This window comes from Vanessa atalanta, chromosome 5, assembly GCF_905147765.1.
Source record: "Vanessa atalanta chromosome 5, ilVanAtal1.2, whole genome shotgun sequence".
NCBI lineage: Eukaryota > Metazoa > Arthropoda > Insecta > Lepidoptera > Nymphalidae > Vanessa > Vanessa atalanta.
Window position 1 is genome coordinate 5,339,516 of NC_061875.1, and position 18,903 is coordinate 5,358,418.

The following is an 18,903-nucleotide window of genomic DNA, read 5'->3' on the forward strand; positions in this document are numbered from 1 at the left end:
TTATCACAGAAACTCTACTTTCACTTTTGATGGCATTTAACGAAAAAATATTGTGACAATTCATACGCGGAAAGTTATCGTATTTCGTTATAACGCTCCATTATCTGCTGTTGAATAATTTGGGATTTGATTACAAAATAAAGCATACTCGTATACAAAGTACTATGGATTTGGATTAATGTTATCTCTAACTACATGATAAAAAGGGAAAAGGTTTTAAAAATATCAAACTTAAAGGTTTATATTTTAATTGGCAAGTTTTTAAAATTGCAATAAATATGTATAAAATAACTTAATATAAATAAAAGCAATAACTTAAATAATTTACATTGCAAATTAAATTTGGCTTCGTTTTTGTTTACAAACTATATTGCCATATGCACTTAAAGCTAGTTAAATAATAACATTAATCGTTCTTCACAAAGACAATAAATGTATTGTAATTTTAACTTATATTTATAACTAACCTAAATAAAATAAACTTTATACTATATTATTTAAAGTCTGCTACTTGTGCTTTTTTCGCTCTATTTTGTTTGTAGATTTAACATCTGAGGTTGGACGGCTTATGGGTTTCCATTCCGATTCTGGGGATACTTCATATGTTTCAACATTGTCTTCTCTATCGATTGGATCGTCTTCTTTATCACCTTTGCCAAAGAAATCAATAATAGGATGATAGTTGTAATTAACTTTCTTAGCATTCGTTGTTTCATCATTAATCATTTTAATTTGATCAGAACTAAATGTACTAAAGTTTCTATCAGTTGTGACAGCATAAAGTTTTGGAGCTATAGTAGCTCTAGGGTTGAAACTAGAACTAACATTTTCTATTTCAGAATCATCTGAATCCTCATTAAACTCTTCCGCGGTTTCCAAATTGTCACTAACATATGCACCTATAGCTGATGTTCCTGACGACATTAAGTCTTCCGGACCACTAGATATCTTTTTTCTAATCGGTCGTCGACTTGGTCTGACAGGACCTCTTTTGAATTGACTGTCAATTATTTTATACTTGTTTATATTATCTTTCGAAAATGAAAATGATGATGATGATGCAGATGGTGTAGGTGGTTCTAAATAACTAGGTAATGTAACCGAATCTAATCCAAGTATTCCACCAGGATTACGAGGAACAGGCCTTTTACTGTTTCTTACAGAACTCGCCTGATTAAATGAATCCGGAAAATATGTATTTCCATAGGAGTCCATAGTATTTGACGGTATGTTATTAAATTCATCGTCATCACTTAGTTTAGCTTTATTGTGACTTGATCCTGGTATTGAATTATGATTATCGACGAATGGTGGGAATGTTTCTAATGGCTTATTAAAACTAAATGGGGGTGTTTTAGATACGCTTGGTCGTTGTACACTGGATTGTATAGTTTCAAAGGCCTGATTTTCACGTTCCGACGACAAATCTTCTCCTGGGAAATGTTCAGACGACGTTTCATGAACTCTGTGACCAACCGGTGGAAAAGATACACTGTAGCCTTCGATGTGACAGGAACAGCAAGTTGGCACCTATGGTTAAATCGTAATATAAAATAAATATTAAATAACAATTATAATATCTAGATTACTCTTAGAATCGAATACTAAAAATTAATAAACAAAAAAAATTATCATAAGAATTTGATATGCGTTTTATCAGATATAAAATTATCTCTAGTAAATGTTTAGAATTTTTTTTTAAACTTACTTTGAATATATCCATATGTAGCCCATTTTGTTGATCCCAAGTCAGTAGTCTATGGTAATTATAAACTTGGACGCACTTCGATTTAAAATTATCAGTCAAATAGGTGCACGATTCCTTTGGTTTTCTGAAAGAAAATGTACAGATTCATAAACAAAAGAATTCGCAAAATTACACGAAGGGTCATACAATATTGTCCTAAAATAGAATATCGTTTTATCATTCAATTTATTAATCAAGATATTTTTATAACTGAATCTTGTAGAGTATCAAGAACATAATCAAACCTTCTAGTAATAAAATCATGAAACAACTAAAGTAAAAAAGGTACTACTCAAACTCTACTAAATTTGACGTAAGTACATACAAAATCATAAATCGATAAGAAAATTATAATTTACCTATATGTTTATTCATATAGTCAACCAAATTTTTGACACCTTAAACTATTATATTAAGCCTACTTACAAACATTTCTCTAATCGCAACGTCTGCGTGTGTTCCCCAGTATTTACGATGTATTTCCATTGTCCCGACGTTGCTCTAGCTCGCTGTGGTCTCGCGTACTTCACTGTGCTTGGACACATAAATCCAGCCTCTCCAGCTCCGGCGAAGTCACGGTTGGCTGTATCTCCTCGTCTAGTGGTAAGATAAAAAAGTCAGACAATCACAATCATAATCATTTATTCTATTGAACTACTTTGACTGAAATGTACTAATACTGTACAGCGAACACCGCGATTATAACTTTTATTATTTTCTATTGTTATCTCTTAAAATAAGCTCGATTTTGGGTGTAAATTAATATGAATGATTTTAGGCGGTACAATTTCTGGTTTGTGGATGATACCAAAGCACACCTACACAAAGTCCTACCATGTAAATTTTACATTTTAAGACGCTTTTAATTTTAGTCAACACATCCTTGTCGAAATATAATGTAAATAGTTTACTGGTCTTACTGGGAGGACAATGCATAAAGGTGAGAACAGTTATCGAGTTTGTTGTTGTTCATCTAACAATCTGACTTCGTCAAATAATTGAAAAATCATTTACCTGTTCGACACCAGGTAATGGTCAGCGGTATACTTCGCTTCCTGAGCAGCTGTGATCCCATCCACAGCGCCTTCACCAGGATCCTTATAATCAGCAAGCAAGGCCCCAGCCGCTGCTTTGTTTCGGCGAATTGACTGCACTATTGCTTCTCTATAAAATAACAAATTATCTAAATTAAAATCTAAGTTTTATTCTAAATCTTACGAGCTCAAATAATTCAGCTGAAATAGTCCATTAGTTTAAAATTCAACTAATGCTGAAGGAAAATATCGTGAGGTAAGCTGCGTGTCGCAGGTGAAAATAATTCGGTTTTCTTAAACAGGACAGGACTTCAGACAGGCGGCATCAGCCCAGCTGTTAATGGACTGTCACTTTTATTATATTTCTGTAGAAAATACGATTTGTATCTATCGCAATTGTACAATAACCTTTTTACGCGGTTTCGCCTAGCAATTGATCGATTTTATTACATACAAAACTTGTCCATAAAAACTCAACCACAAAAACCGTTACTTGTAAAATTCCCTACATTCCAAATCAGGTTTTACTTTTCAAACTGACCACTGACATATCACTTTCGCTTTTGTGCGCCGCCGCTCCGACACAGTAAAGTTTTTTGTTTTTTATTTACTTTTGCCTTCGTTTGTGATCCACTTCTTAAGTCGCTGACCTCTGTTTTATTGTTTTTGCAAATAATTTGTATAATTTTATTGCTGTATCTAGCCTACATACGAAAATATTAAAAATAAATAATAGTCAGATCAAATTCAAAGTTTCAAGTCTCACGGCCATAAGTTAAATAGGTTTTATATTATATGTATTACTCACGTCGGATAATCATCGGAATGTAAGCACAAGGTGTTAGTGAATAGCTCGCATTTCGACTGATCGCTGACTACAGGTAGTTTTCTAGCTGGCATCGGTCTGCGACGAATGAGTGGGCCAAGCGTCGGTTCAGCAGTTGTCCGACGTGATGCAGGCGACGGCTTTGGATACATGCCACGACGTACTATGTTACCTGCAAAATAATTAATAATTATTACCATTATTTATTATTTTAACCATTATTAACCACTTGGTGGTTAATAATGGTTAAAATCGGACACAAGGGCATAACATCATAGTTCCCAAGATTGCTGATGCATTGGTTATATGAGAAATGATTAATATTTCTTAGAATAACGGTGTATTTGATTGACCATTGAGGTGACCATTTACCATCATGTGGCCTATTTGCCAGCCAGCTTCTCTCAATGAAATTAAAAAAAAAGTTATACTTGTCAGCGTTGTATTTTATTGATGACTTTCAGTTTAAGTTTTTACTTGTTGAATATTTTGTAAAATCGTGTAGATCAGATGAAGAACAAATAATTTAACGTACCTTTCCTGTCCATATATCTATTTAACGAACGAAGCTTCTCGGGCACAGGTAGGTCTTGAATAAGAGTCATATTCGTCGAATCTGCTGAAAGGTCCATAGTGCTGTTATCGAGTACACGATCAATATCGTCAAATCTTGATTTAATAGTCGCTTCTGTTGTCAAATATTGTGCTCTTGTTAGATTACTCTGGAAAAATTGTTTTCACAACATACAATAAATTTTACAAATTAAATTTAAAAACCATTTAAAAGATTACACCATTAATTACATTTTACAAAATTCTGGCAACTAACTACCCAATTGGGATATCTAGTGACGCTTCATCCAATCGAACTACACTAACACAAAAGTAAAATAAAATGAATTATTTGATCGAATATGAATTAAATTGATAATGTGAAGTGAATTTACAATAATTAACAAAATAATTTAGTAGGTATATGTTCAACAAATTAACAATTTAGGTAGTTATAATGTGTATTTTGCAATGGTAAAAGTTGGCTCTTAATTTAGCAGTCTCGTAGCATGCGATATCGAAAGTTCAAACATTGACTTATTATTATAGTACTGAGAATTTCGAATTTTGTACAATCCTAAAATTGTTTAGTCGGCATCAAGTTGGGTTTTTGAGATCAAATTATTGTATTACACTTACCGGTTTTGTTCCCAAAAACTTAAAAATATATATGTGCAGCGACTCGTAACTAATTTCTGACGGGCCAAATTAGATTTAAGATACTTTTCAATCCTAATATTAAATTATATTTATTAATATTCGCTTGTCATACTTACATTCTCATCGTTACCATAATCATCGAGTGTAGTGTCTTTAAGTTTATCGTTTTGCGTGTTATTTGTAATTTTATTATCTCGTGAATGTTCTTTGATTGGGTTTGTTGTATTTATTTTAAACGGTACTCTTTGTGATCTTGAAGTGATTCTGAAGTTACGATATTTTTGTATAATGGATTGTGTGGTTGTACTTGATTCGTTTTCTTGTCCACTATCGAATAAATCACCATTCAGTGATGTGTCTTCATTAAATGATCTTCTTTGGAATAGTGATTGTGGAGTTTTTACTTCGCGCGGTTCTTTACCCGGTCTCATCGAACGACGAATCAAATTAGCCGTGTCCAATAGGATTGGTAACATCAAATCTGAAGTGGTGTTGTTATTGAACATTGATCTCACCTGGAATTAAATTAAATATTATTAACAAACATAAAATATTTGTTATTAAATAATTGTTTATTTATTCACACAAATTACGCAAAGGAAGACATAATTACAAAAGGCATAGGCAAGGCTCTTCTAGTCAAACTTATGTTAAACAATTCAAATAATACGAAAGAAAAAATATATAAAGATAACAAAATTAACAAAACACACACTCAAGCTAAAAGAAGTGAACACACATACTTGGTATAATAAAAAAAAAAACCAAAACAATTCGACTCATGTCTTGTTCAATCTAATTGTCTAATTCAATCGTCATGCGAAAATTTACTTTAAATTGTGAGACAACTTTCGTGAGCTCATTATCTACAGTACAATGTAGATTTGATTAATTTTTTTTAGAATAATAATCTTTATATTTGTGTAATTAAGCACTCTTATAGTACGATTAATCTCAAGTGGCCTACACCACTAGTTTGGTAAGGTCATTTATTTCCAAGATTCTAGTTCAAGTTCTGAAGTATATTGTTTTATATTATAAAATACTACAATGGTTAAGCGTGAGAGGTCAGTTAGTTTTAAGACCGTGAGATCGATTCCCGCCGGCGCATAATTCGGCTCTGTTTGATAACAATAAAGTATTAAGGTCTTATCAACATAATTATAACATAGTATTCAACACTTTTGTTACGTTGAAAAATAAAAATACATTATTCTTACAGTTACATTCATTTGAAAATCGAATTACTGTTCAACGAAACTGTAATTCAGATTCAGTCAGATTTATTTGTTTTATTTTTTGTTACTAATTTTATACTATTTTTGTACATTTAGGTCGTTACCTAGCTAGTTACATACCTAGTTAGTTAGTTTTCTTCAACGCCCTTAGACAATATATAAATTTTTATCATTTCTCACAACGCCAATCCGCCACCAACCTTAAGAACTAAGATTATGTCCCTTCTGAAATTTTAACCAACAGATGTAAATTTTAGCACGCATAATTACAAAATCTTAAAATTTTCCTTGAAGACGAAAATTCATATAAAAAATAAGAGCTTCTGGCATTTTTAGGGTACCTAAAGGGTAAAAACGGAATCCTAAATTACTAAGACTCCGCTGTCCGTCCGTCCGTCCGTCCTTCCTTCTGCCCGTCTATCACCAGACTGTATCTCATACACTGCGTAAGAAACTTCATTTTTTACAGATATTTATATTTTTTTTATAACTGTTGTCGCTAAGAACAAATACTAAAAATAGAATTATATAAATATTTAAGTGAGGTTCAATACAACACAACCGACATTATTTTTTGCCGCTTTTATAGATAATGATACGGAACCCTTGTTTCCGCGAGTCCGACTCGCAATTAGACGGTTATTTTATTTCTAACTTGACTTTGAAGGGTTAAAGGACATAATCGATTTTTTTATATGCAATTGCCTACTTTAAAAAGCATCTGTCTTAACTTGCACCGCAATTTCAGTGTTCCGATTTACACTACAGAATTTTTTTTTAATAATCACACAGCACCACTATTTTTAAGTGTGTGTATCTACTTATGTTTAGTTTGCCGCCATTTTACGTCTTTTATTTCTCTGTTTACATAGTGTGTTATTGAATTCTACCTACCACAAACAAGAATAAAATAGCATGGTCAAATGTAACAGTCATAATTTATAATTATATAGTGTAACGAGGTTAAAATGAGTTTTGTGTGATCAACAACTATGCATATTATACGAGCGAATATCTAAATAAACACCTAGATTAATTATATTTTACAATGATTGATTTTGTGTGTCGTATTTAATTACTTCGGATATAATAGAGTTATAATTCAAACGAATCTAAAACGATTCGAATAAATCGATTTACTAAATATTATAAATACAATTCGTAATTCGAATCGAACTGCCCTAATTCATACAAAATGTCAGAAAAGGCAATTATAAATCAATACCATTACTATTGGCAATGCGATATTAACTGGGAGGTTCTGCTGAGTTACGAAAGATGCAATAATTATTATTATTTAAATTTATTAAAATTCTGGAACAATGTTTTTTTTTTTTATTTATTGTTATTACTAGGCAATTTTGGAGCAAGTCCTTTAATATATTACCGCTTCGCTTGACTTCGACGATTTATCATCGATCTGAGTTCGGGCTCAGGTACTACGTACTTGTTGAGTCACGGGATAGCTAACACTGAACTGGCAGAATTTTTTTACTAACCCTGATATTGACCAAGAACCTCCGGAACTGCAGCCTTATATGCTAGCCACTAGACCAATGAGACAGTCGGACATTTCTATTACGTTATGAAATACAGCGGAACTCAATCTTCCTTCGCTGCACTGACTGATCATCTTAATTGTCGTGTAAGTATATGGTTGAATATTTATGGGAAGAAAATTGTTGGACGCCGCTCATCTGTGTCGAACGTGACACTTCGGTGTAAGAATTTTTATTATCAATTTTACAAAGCAGTAAGCTAAGATGGCTCAGTATAGATACAAGCCCGGCCACCACTAAATTTATATCCTATTCCAATCGAAGTAAAAGATAAAAGTAGAAAAAAAAAAAACAAGCCAAGTAGTGTGACATTTAGAGACTATATCTTTTTTTCATCATGGCAGTAATTTGATTTAATTTCTAAATATATTTTTTAAAAAAACTTATTATGAAAATATACCGAAAAAATAAAAACATTATTGCAAATTTCATAATAGTGATAAAAAACTGACAAATACTTTTAAAAGGTTTTACAATAGTGCCTAACCTAGATTGCATTTCTGAAATAAGACTTCTCTTTAAGAATTCTGTCTGATTAAAAAATGTTTTATGCACTTTATAAAACTAACAGTAGTGAGTTCGACTACCGTTCATGAATAATATATTTTTCTTTTATAATGAAATTAGGCGGACTGGCATAGACATTCCTTATATCACCAGTCCGTCAATAACCTTCGGAGCTAAGATGTTATGTCCCATGTGGCTGAAGTTACACTGGTACACTCCTTGGAACCAATAGAACCAAAGCAAATGAGTGCCTGGGGCTGGGGTAATTCCTATCTAGATGCCGCGTCTCTTCCATGTATAACTTTTTTAAAAGTGAAATAACAATTCATAAAAAATTGCAAAACAGTTCAGTAACTTTTTATCTTTGTATTTTTTTTGTTTAGTTGCTATGGACGAGTTAATGCTATAATTTAAATCTTTAAATATATCTTTTCCTCAATTTTTAATAATTTTTATAGTCAAAATTTGTCCACTGAGGGAAAACATGCACAAATAAATGCATAACTTCTCAATTGCGCCGGAGTCGCGTAATAAACAATCTACTCGGTCTAATTGCCGCTGTACAATACATGTGAGAATTTACATCGCAGGACAAAAAAACGACCCCGTTCCGGATCTCGAATGAAACTCGCGGATGGAAGATAATTCGATACACTTCGTTGAACAATGCGTTTATGTTGAAACGATTTATTGAAATTGTGGAGATTTTTAGTAAATATCGATCGATTGAATTATTAACAGAAATTTAAGACAAATTTCAAAATTAATATTACATTGCACCAGTATTTGTGCAATAGTTCTGTTTTTCATTTAGAGTGAAACACTAAGAAAATATCTTCGGTAATTATAATGCAATTATTTCAAATACTTATTAAATTATAATCGAAAATATTAAGCTAAATTAAAATTATATTTCAGATACTATTAAAAATGAATAAACAATAAAACTACTTAATCTCAATAGTAACTAAGTTTAAATTTGATATACACTGCTTGTTTTATTCTAGTTTAAAATTCGTTGGTTAAGGAAAACGAACAATCTTTATTATATATTATATATATACATCAAATTAAAAGAAAATTTATCGATCGAGATTCGCGTTTCCAATTCACACAGAGATTGCAACATGTTTAAACGTTGAGAGTAAAAAGTTTAACACTTGTGGGAATAGATTTCGCTGTTATAAATGTTGTAAAATAGAAGTGTTAATTTTTTGTTGGCCTGCCGTGTAACAAATGAAAACCTTTGTCACTGTTGTAAAAGTAATACTTGACTACATTTTTACTTTTCATTTTATAAGCTTATATAAAATACAATTATCGTACTCAACATTTTATAAAAAATATTTATTTAAATGACGATCTGTAGGAAAGTGTTTTATGAACAAAGAGATAAATAAAACTATTAACATTTCGTGTAAATGAACATTTAAAATAAACATAATAAATGATGGTGCTAAAGTGTGTTTATCATTTTATACAACGATTTTAACAGTTTTAAAATATTTATGTTACATAATAAATGATTATTAAAATTGCATCTGCTATCAGCTTATTGTTAATTATTATTTTTGAATGAATTAATTATTGTCTAAGCCAGGGAATAGCAATTGGACGTTAAGGTTTAAAAACTAAACACATTCTGAATCCGTCAATTAAAATCAATCGCCCAGGACTAAATTTAGCCCTGGACTTTCGGGATAAACTAGAAAGTTTATCCCGAAAGAAAAAGGAAGTACTGTAGTACAACATAAATATAACTATTTTAAATAAAGAGATCGAATATTTTGTTTCGGATTCAGACTAGTAGACTAGATTTGATTAGTATGAGGCTTTCGCATAAGAATACCTTATTGTCAACTCAATGTAATTACGTTCGCTTTTCTAACGAGCTCTGGGAAAACTACAACAAATCCGCATAAGAAATTTAAAAGGAAATTCTCTACAAAAAATTCTAAGAATGAAAAATTAATAGTTGTAGTCATAGTAACTATTTTAATTAAAAGAACGAAACTATCTTCATAAATATATATACATTAATCATGATAAGATATATTTCACACGTGTGTACATAGCATTATATAATAAGAGAGAGCCGTTCTAAATTATAAAAATATTTAAGCTGTTAATAATATTTACTGTTAGGAACGGATTTAACTCATGTTAATTAATTCAATTACGGAACATTGCTTACTATAACTATTATATAAATTGGTGTTATATATAGTTAGTATAACTATTATTATATTTAAGATAATCACAATATGACATCTTTTATGTGAGTATGTGTGTGTGTGTGGATCCGGATTATTTACAAACATGGCTAATCCTACTCGTAAAAGAAACCTCCAAAAACGTAACACAATTTGTGAAGTTACTGAAATAGAGAAGGTATTTATTTATGATAATTAATTTACAATCAATAAATAACTCAGTAATGTTCTGTATACTTTTAAATAACTTATTTATTTATAATTTTGTATATGATTACCGAAAAGATACGAATTACGACATTGTACGTTGATGGTACTATCCTGCATACAAGTATCGACAGTAACTTTACAAAGTTTAAAGATAGGTGTTTCATTCAGGACAAATAAAGAATATAACAACCAACATTTTAAATAAATACAAAATTTTCCTGTTTTGATATTCTTTCTATACATACGTAATCTTAATTTAAAAGTATTGCCACAATTATTGAATCCAAAAAAACAGCTTTATACTAAGCTACCGAACAGTTTTGCAATTAAGATCGCTTTTATTAGAAAAATGCCAATATATGCGAACATTTCCTTTGCACATTACCATCAGTCGAAGAACATCGCAGATAATTTCCAAGTATAACTAAATGCAATATTATGAATAACTGTATGTATTTAACAATACCCTAACATTATTTATGATATAGAAATGATTATATACGTAAACAAGTGTATCAGCCACCTCATGCTAATCCATCATGCGTGGACATTAGCATTATGTAAATAATGGATAAATACTTCTCGGATTACTTTACGTTAGGGCTGCTAGATAACACTGGAAAAAAATATTTGTCTTTTAAAATTGGTCGAACAGTTGTAAGGAAAATAATGTTCATCTGAAACAATTTTACCACATTTGCGTAACTCACTCTCATAATCGAACGGGACGGTAATCTAACATGGCACAAAAATTACCAGATGTAAGACCAGCTTTATGTTCTTCTACGGTTCTCATTTCTTAAGTTCCCTGCAATTATTATATGCAACTGAGAATTTGTCGATCGAATCAGTAACAAAAAATCCAATAATTTTATTTGACCTGGTATTTTATCCTACAGACTAATATTCTGCGTATTGCGCAAATGACGAAGCCGATAAAATATTATTTACTTATACAATAGCACGAGAACAAGAAACATCGCGAAAAATAACTTCGCGATTCCATTTGTACAAATGCAAATTTCTTTCGACCTTAAGTCCAAACTTTGACGTATCTCTACGGTGTTATATTCCCTAAATTTATGTTCTAAGAAGGACGTCTTCGGCTACCTTTTTATTCATAATATAATGTGCTAATCAGTACATGTTGAATATCTCTAATAGTAAGACAATATAAACGCACAATTTAACAAAAAGTATTTCGACGTATATAGTATAATAAACAAACGTAACGTATCAGAAATCATGATACGGCGATTGTATGGCTAAACCAGCCTAGCGGTGTAATCGTACTTTGATCCTGACTTAATCCATATTGGGTTATAATGGGAGCCACTGCAAGGACAAGGATTACCCTATATCAATAATTCTCTGAAATTGCTATTATAATTATCATTGTATAAGATAAACTTTTAAAATTGATTAATATTATATACAATATTTCAATGAAATGGAATCTAGGACCAATTAAAAAATAATAATAAAAAAAATCAGTAATTGGTAATACTTTAACTGTAATAAACAGTGTCTCGATACGCCCATTGATGACAATTTATATGTGATTATATAAGCATGCTTTCCACTTGAAACAGATAGCTAGTGAAAGCAATCATATTTTTATTATTTTAATGTTGTTAAATTACATAAATGTAAACCTATATGGTTCGTTTTATTAGAAGTTATAAAATTTATTATGCGAACTTAAGAACACGAGTAATAAAAAAGGCAGCTTTTTCGTATAAAACTCTTTAATTGGTAAATTAAATCTTTCAATTTAATGGGACGTATATTATGGACGTCTTAAATTGTATATAAACGTTGGAAATATGATTTTGATGTTGTTTTTAGTGATATTATTATTTAATAAGTTTGCTCCTCTCTCGCTCTAGACGGACACATTGAAGGAGCGTCTTATTTCTATATTTAAAAATAAGCTGATTAATATTTAGGTATCTGGTTTGGACTAGAGTCTAGCACAATAAGTTGCTTTATTTATAAGCTCCTGTTTGTCTTTAATTTATTGGCGTCTTACCATGCCTTTGCGTATGTGGGTATGTCCGTATCATTTCTTTAAAAAAATAAGGATGTTGATTATTCGTAATAGTATTCTAGTTATGTTGAAAACATATTCCTTTGTTTAGTTTGAAGAAAATCTTTACAATGAATCATCAAAAAAGCTTATTCTTCAATTTGCCGCATCAAAATCAAAATGTTTATTGTAAATTTATTTTAAATGAGAAACATCTCATTTAAAATAAATATACAATAAACATTCGTTTTAATTTTATTTGTTTTCAGAAGGAATTGGATTTTTTTTTAATAAATTCTTAGTAGAGAAGAATTGATATTAACCTGGACTTGTTGGTTTGTTATTGTAGTGCTATAATATACAGAGTTGGCTGGTTTTTGACAATATTTATCGTGGCCGAAATTCATTTACACCAGTATGAGCTATTTAATAAATGACTACGTTCAAACAAAGAATTATCTTGTAAATTTAATATTGCATATGAGTATCAGATTTATAATATATACCCTAAACACATAGTGATGCTGACTGGTAATAAAATGATATATAAATAAAAAAACAAACCTCAACTTTTCAGATAACATCAGATCATTGACATAAATATAACAAAAAAAAAAGTAAAAAAATAAAAAAGCGAAGGCAGATTAGACTAAATGTTTAATCTATTAAATTAGAAATTAGTAACATTTTATTACGTCCTTATCTGCTCTCGCTTTTAGAATAAATCATGAGCATGCATTTTGCAATGCAGGTACTGATATAAATTACATTAGATGTAATAGTTTAAAAGTTGTTTATATATATAAAATAAATATGTATATAATATATATAAAATATAAAAAAATTCAAATATGTTTTTCTATTCTTAGATAATGTTTTGTTTAATACAACTTTTAACCCAACATCGGTTAACAGATGGACTTGGCACTCATAATTGTCTCTTCTTCTTTATTATTTAAGCAACTGACATGAATTAATACTAAGATTTATATTGACTAAAACTTTCTGGGAAGATTTAAAATAAGGAATAAGTGTATAGATTACCTGAGACAAACTGAGGGGCTGCCTTCCAGGAGGTGTAGTAACTTGACTCGCGACCAGTGACGCGAGTGCCACCCTCTGGTTTCCAGACATCGCCCTGATGATTGGTAGGATCTGCGCGAACTTCCCAACATGGTCTTTCCTCTCCAATGCTCTCAACACCGCATCCCTTATCATTCCATCCTTGTTCTTCTTACTTTTATAATTCTTTACTAAAGCCTTCTTTGTTGTCACATCGTCATTAAATTGTGAACTGTCTGCTTCCAAAGAATCTAAATTGTACTGTGGTCTATGCGAATTTGTGACGCCATTGGGCTTAAAGATCCTGATAGGAGGTTTAACGACCGTCTCGTAATGCCTAGATTCCTGTGCTATTAATAGTTCATTTGGTTCAGAAAACTCAAAATCTTTTAAATCGTCGGCGTTTGCGATAGCCAAGAGCGTTATCAATAAATAAAGTATTAGATTCGCCATCGTGTTCAATATCAAACTCTAACTGCAATATGACATTATTACATAAAAACACTAAACACAGCACACTGCCAATTCACATGTCAGTCTTTTTTTTTGCTTAGGCAGAGATGCGCGCGCGCAGCTTTCTGCCTCGAAGACGAATGAGCGCGTGCGCGGTAACCACACGCATACAACTCTCACGTATTTACAGGTGTCAGATAATACCGGAACTCACAACTTTCTCCCATCCTAGGGTCAAAATGCGACCTATCAAAAAGTGCAAAATCACCCTTAAAACGTACTTCGACAAAATAATTGTCTAAACAATTCGAAGACGACCAATCCAAAACAATACGACCAGGTTGAAATGGAATACATCCGATAATATATCATATATCTTACAGTATAGAAATCAGTTTTGTTTGGTTCAAAGTATTATGTATCGTTTTTAAAGAGATGCTTTCACACAGTTACGTCAGTTATGAAAGCCTTCTATGGGTCGATAATATCGAAACTATTATTAGCTTTGTCATTTATAAATGGATATGTTTTTAGAGTGTCCATTATGAGTACAATGGAATTTAGTGGAGTATATGCATATATTTAATATGTCAATTGTACATGATTAAAGCATTTTTATTTCCTTGTTATAAAACTTAGAAAAATTAAAACAACATAAAATTTAGTACCCAAGATTATTATTTTATTATACATTTACAATATTACTCATTAAAAATATTAACTTTGTATAAATAACATAAGGTCAAGTAGAAGAAGAAAAAAAATGATAGACCTCATTAGTTAGACAAAAATATACAAATATTTTAGAATACCGATATTAGTACCTCATACATATATATTTTTTTTATGATGTAGGTAGGCGGTCGGGTCATCTGATGGGCCTCCTGATAATAAGTGGTCATCACCGCCCTTAGACAATGACACTCTAAGAAATATTAACCATTCCTTACGGCATTATCGGCAATATGCCACCAACTTTCTTGGCCACACCAACTGACTCACTCACCCTTCGAGCCGGAATACAACCCACTCATCATAATATATTCTACCAAGCAGCAATACTTCGTATTGTTGTGGTCTGTTTAGAATAGTGAATTAGCCAATGTGACTACAGACAAGGGTCATAACACATTCACAAGGTTTGTAGTCTATTGGCTATGTATGCGCCAGTATATGGGCGGTGGTGACCACAAACCATCAGGTACCCCATTTACCCGTCCGCCTACCTATAACATAAATATATAATATGTATATAAACCTAAGACGATAATATAAACTTGTATTAAGAGTGGGTATGTAATGAAACATTTAATGGTATAAGTTATTTGACATACAGAATACCATACATACGAAATAAAAAATCCTAAAACAAATATTTCCTGATGTTAAAGTAAAAATATTAATATTTTTTTATTAGGAACTGTAAAATTTATAATATTACATACAAGGTTGTCAAATTAAATAACGCCCGATGATTCTGATAAGTTTGGTATCTTTGGTTTTTCTTATATACTATGTATCAATATACAAACTATATAAGAAAAAACCAAACCTTGTATTACCGATGTGTACCCTACTACTACATGCTTACTTCTGATTAAACAAACCATCCATAGTTTGTAATAAAAATACGTTTAATAATAATACCTTGACTGCCATATAGTTACAGCAGCACATAACCTAACAAGATATTTTTTTAATTCTATCATAATGGAATGAAACTTTGTCTAAATGAATAGAAAATGACAGTCATCGAGCGAAGAAGCGACATCAAAGAAGTTTTGCTAATTACCTTCTTTAACTTATTATTACCTCTTTCAATATATTAAAAAACTAATCACTAAAATAATTACAATCATGAAACTCTTAAAAAAATAGTAACAAATCACGATCAAAAATTCATTTGTATAGTCTGTTGTCAATAGACGCAAGATGGTTGACGCTACTAACAGCTGGACCGTGCTTGTCTCAGTACGAAAAACAACAAATTGTAATCGCTAACGGCTTAAATAATTAATCTATGAAGCAGATTAAAATAACATTATCATAAGAATAATTGGAATATATGAATATAGCTTGCATGATTAGCATGTCACTGTCGAGTCCAAGAGAGGAGATCGCGGCTCAGCAAACGCCGCATAGGAAGCCCTTTAGCCAGTTAGTCCAATAACTTAAAGAATCTGACAGGACCTGTCTAGATAAAACGGAGAGTAGGAAGCTTTGGATCCCTTGCGAGAAGATAGGATTATCACCTAGGTTAATTAAGATGATGATGAATGTAGACATAATGTAGGTAACATCGCGTGGATTTTAATAAAATTTTTAGTTATTTTTTCAAGTTTAAAGTACCCCACAATTACCTTTATCCCGTAATATCATCATAGTCAAGTATGATATAAGTATTTAAGATTATATATGATTATTTAAAAAGTTTTAAGGGTTGTACGGTTATCAAATACAATATGTATTCTGTAACCATACAACGCATGACTATTTAGTAAAAAACGAGATTTTAATATTTTTTTACTAAAAATTACATTCAAGAAGAACGGCACGAAGGCGGGTTAGATCGCTAGTATTATTTAAGTAATCTTATGAGAAGAAAATATAACTTACATGTAACGTACAAACATAAACTAAATAGAACCTAACAATTGATTTTCATTTCAGCACACAATAGCTTATAAGCGGTTACGCCACTTCGCACTTTCCTTTTAACCGCAGATTGACCCGACCGCATTATCTGTGTTTGTAATTTGATTGTATACATGATGCTTAAAACGAATATAAATCCCTAAAATATAAATACATTCAAAAATGATGTAAATATTACTAAACGCTATGTCAGTAGCATATATATAAAACTCAACTTTAAAAATATAAACATTTATAAATTCTACAAACTAGCTTGTAATATTGGTAAAATTTAGCTTTTAACTTGTAAGTTATACGTCAGTAAAAAATAAACAAGATATAGCTTGTTATATGTGTTACCTTTTATGAACAGTCGAATTCGGGAACCGGAATAGAAACGGGAACGTAACATTGATTAACCTTTATGAATTAGTAGAATATCCCCTGAACTATTAACTAACTAATGAACTAGTATTATGTTTGCACCCTTAGGCTTGTAATATATTTCTAAAAATAAGTTAAGGACATTATGGGTCTAATAAGAATTGTACTATCTCATGATGTATTTCTAAACATTCCGACCTTCATTTCCAAATTCAACATAATATTATGATAAAAACATTATATTGTTTCAATATAATATTAAGGAATCACTCTGTAAGCGGATAACAATTCAGGGAACAATGGTTCAAAGCAAAGAAAGTAACAAGTCATATCTTTTAACCGCAGGCGTTTAATTTTAATATCTTAGGTTTGCTATTGCTATAATGTTAAACGAACTATCATAAGGTAATTTGAACTCTGCCAGTCAAGTTATAGAGACGAAATTCACATGTATTTGTTATAAATGCTTCTTTATATTTCGAAATCAGACATTAATTTAAATGATTATCTTTGACATTTCAAGATTTAAATTCTCTTTTAAAAAGTATTTAAATTACCCAATGATTTACCTAAATGTAGTTTAAGGTTAGTTCGAAAATTGTTTTATTTTTGCATCATTGTTCCGTCACGTTGTTGTCTTTGTTTACTGCATTCCTCGGTACTATTATTCGCTAATTTATTGGTAATATTTGTCTAAGAAATCAGTCAACTTCTGCGGAATATTTGATAGTTTTTAGGATTCCGTAGCCAAATGGCAAAAAACGGAACCTTAATAGATTCGTCATGTCTGTCTGTCCGTCTGTATGTCACAGCAACTTTTGTCCGAATCTATAAGAACTATACTGGGTAAGTAGATGTATTCTGTGAACCGCATTAAGATTTTCACACAAAAATAGAAAAGAAAACATAAATTTCGGGGTTCCCCATTCTTAGAACTGAACTCAAAATTTTTTTTGTTTTCGTCAAAGCCATACGTGTCGGATAGGTCTTCAAAAATGGTATTAAAGTTTCTAATACCATTTTTTTCTAAGCCGAATAGTTTGCGCGGATTGTCTCACTTCCAAAGTCGTAAAAAGTGTGTTCTCCTCACCCTGTAACTTCTAAAATAAGAGATTGATAAAACTAAAAATATATATATATGAAGTATATTACCATGCAAACTTCCTCCGAAAATTGATTTGACCGAGATCTAGTAAGTAGTTGTTTTTAATACGTCATAAATCGTAAACCGCAATTTACCTTTATTCAAACAACATAAATATAAAGATAAAAAAAAATATCATAAACATAACCCTTATTACTTGCTGCTAGGGAACCCTTCATGGGCTAGTCCGACTCGCACTTGGCCGTTTTATTTTATTTTATTTAAAATAGGAAGGCATAATTTCTTCAAGTTATTTTTTTTTTTCAAATTGACTCTGTAAGGAACACTGGCTCATTCACCCTTGGCACCAGAATACAACAATAGTAGGTATTGCTGTTTGGCCGTAGAATATAATTATGATGAGTTACCTACCCGGACGGGCTTGCACTCAACTCTAAAACAAAATAATAAAAAAAAAATAATATAAAAAAAAGTAAAAAAAAATAACATTGGAATGCTTGTTTAATATATTATCTTATTCGTGAAAAAATAATATATTGGAGTATTTATTAAAGGAGACTTGGAAAGGTTAAAACAGAAATATTTTAATAAATTGTGCAATTTATTAGATCATTCCTGACATTACGGAGCAATATACGTAGGAAGCATATTTATATTATATTATTAATCAATAACTATATAAACTTTTAT

The 18,903-nt window shown here is 30.9% G+C and overlaps 1 protein-coding gene across 1 annotated transcript; it reads right to left on the reverse strand.

Annotated features, from left to right (window-relative positions):
- Positions 1-507: 507 nt before the first annotated feature.
- LOC125064155 (neurotrophin 1) lies at positions 508-14,143 on the reverse strand. The gene is made up of 8 exons (XM_047670994.1): positions 13,620-14,143; positions 4,936-5,334; positions 4,143-4,329; positions 3,590-3,779; positions 2,762-2,911; positions 2,174-2,344; positions 1,709-1,832; positions 508-1,530 (listed from the first exon to the last, which is right to left on the reverse strand). The coding sequence occupies exons 1-8, from the start codon at positions 14,088-14,090 to the stop codon at positions 508-510; spliced, it is 2,715 nt and encodes a 904-aa protein (XP_047526950.1). The 5' UTR covers positions 14,091-14,143.
- Between the last annotated feature and the right edge of the window lie 4,760 nt (positions 14,144-18,903).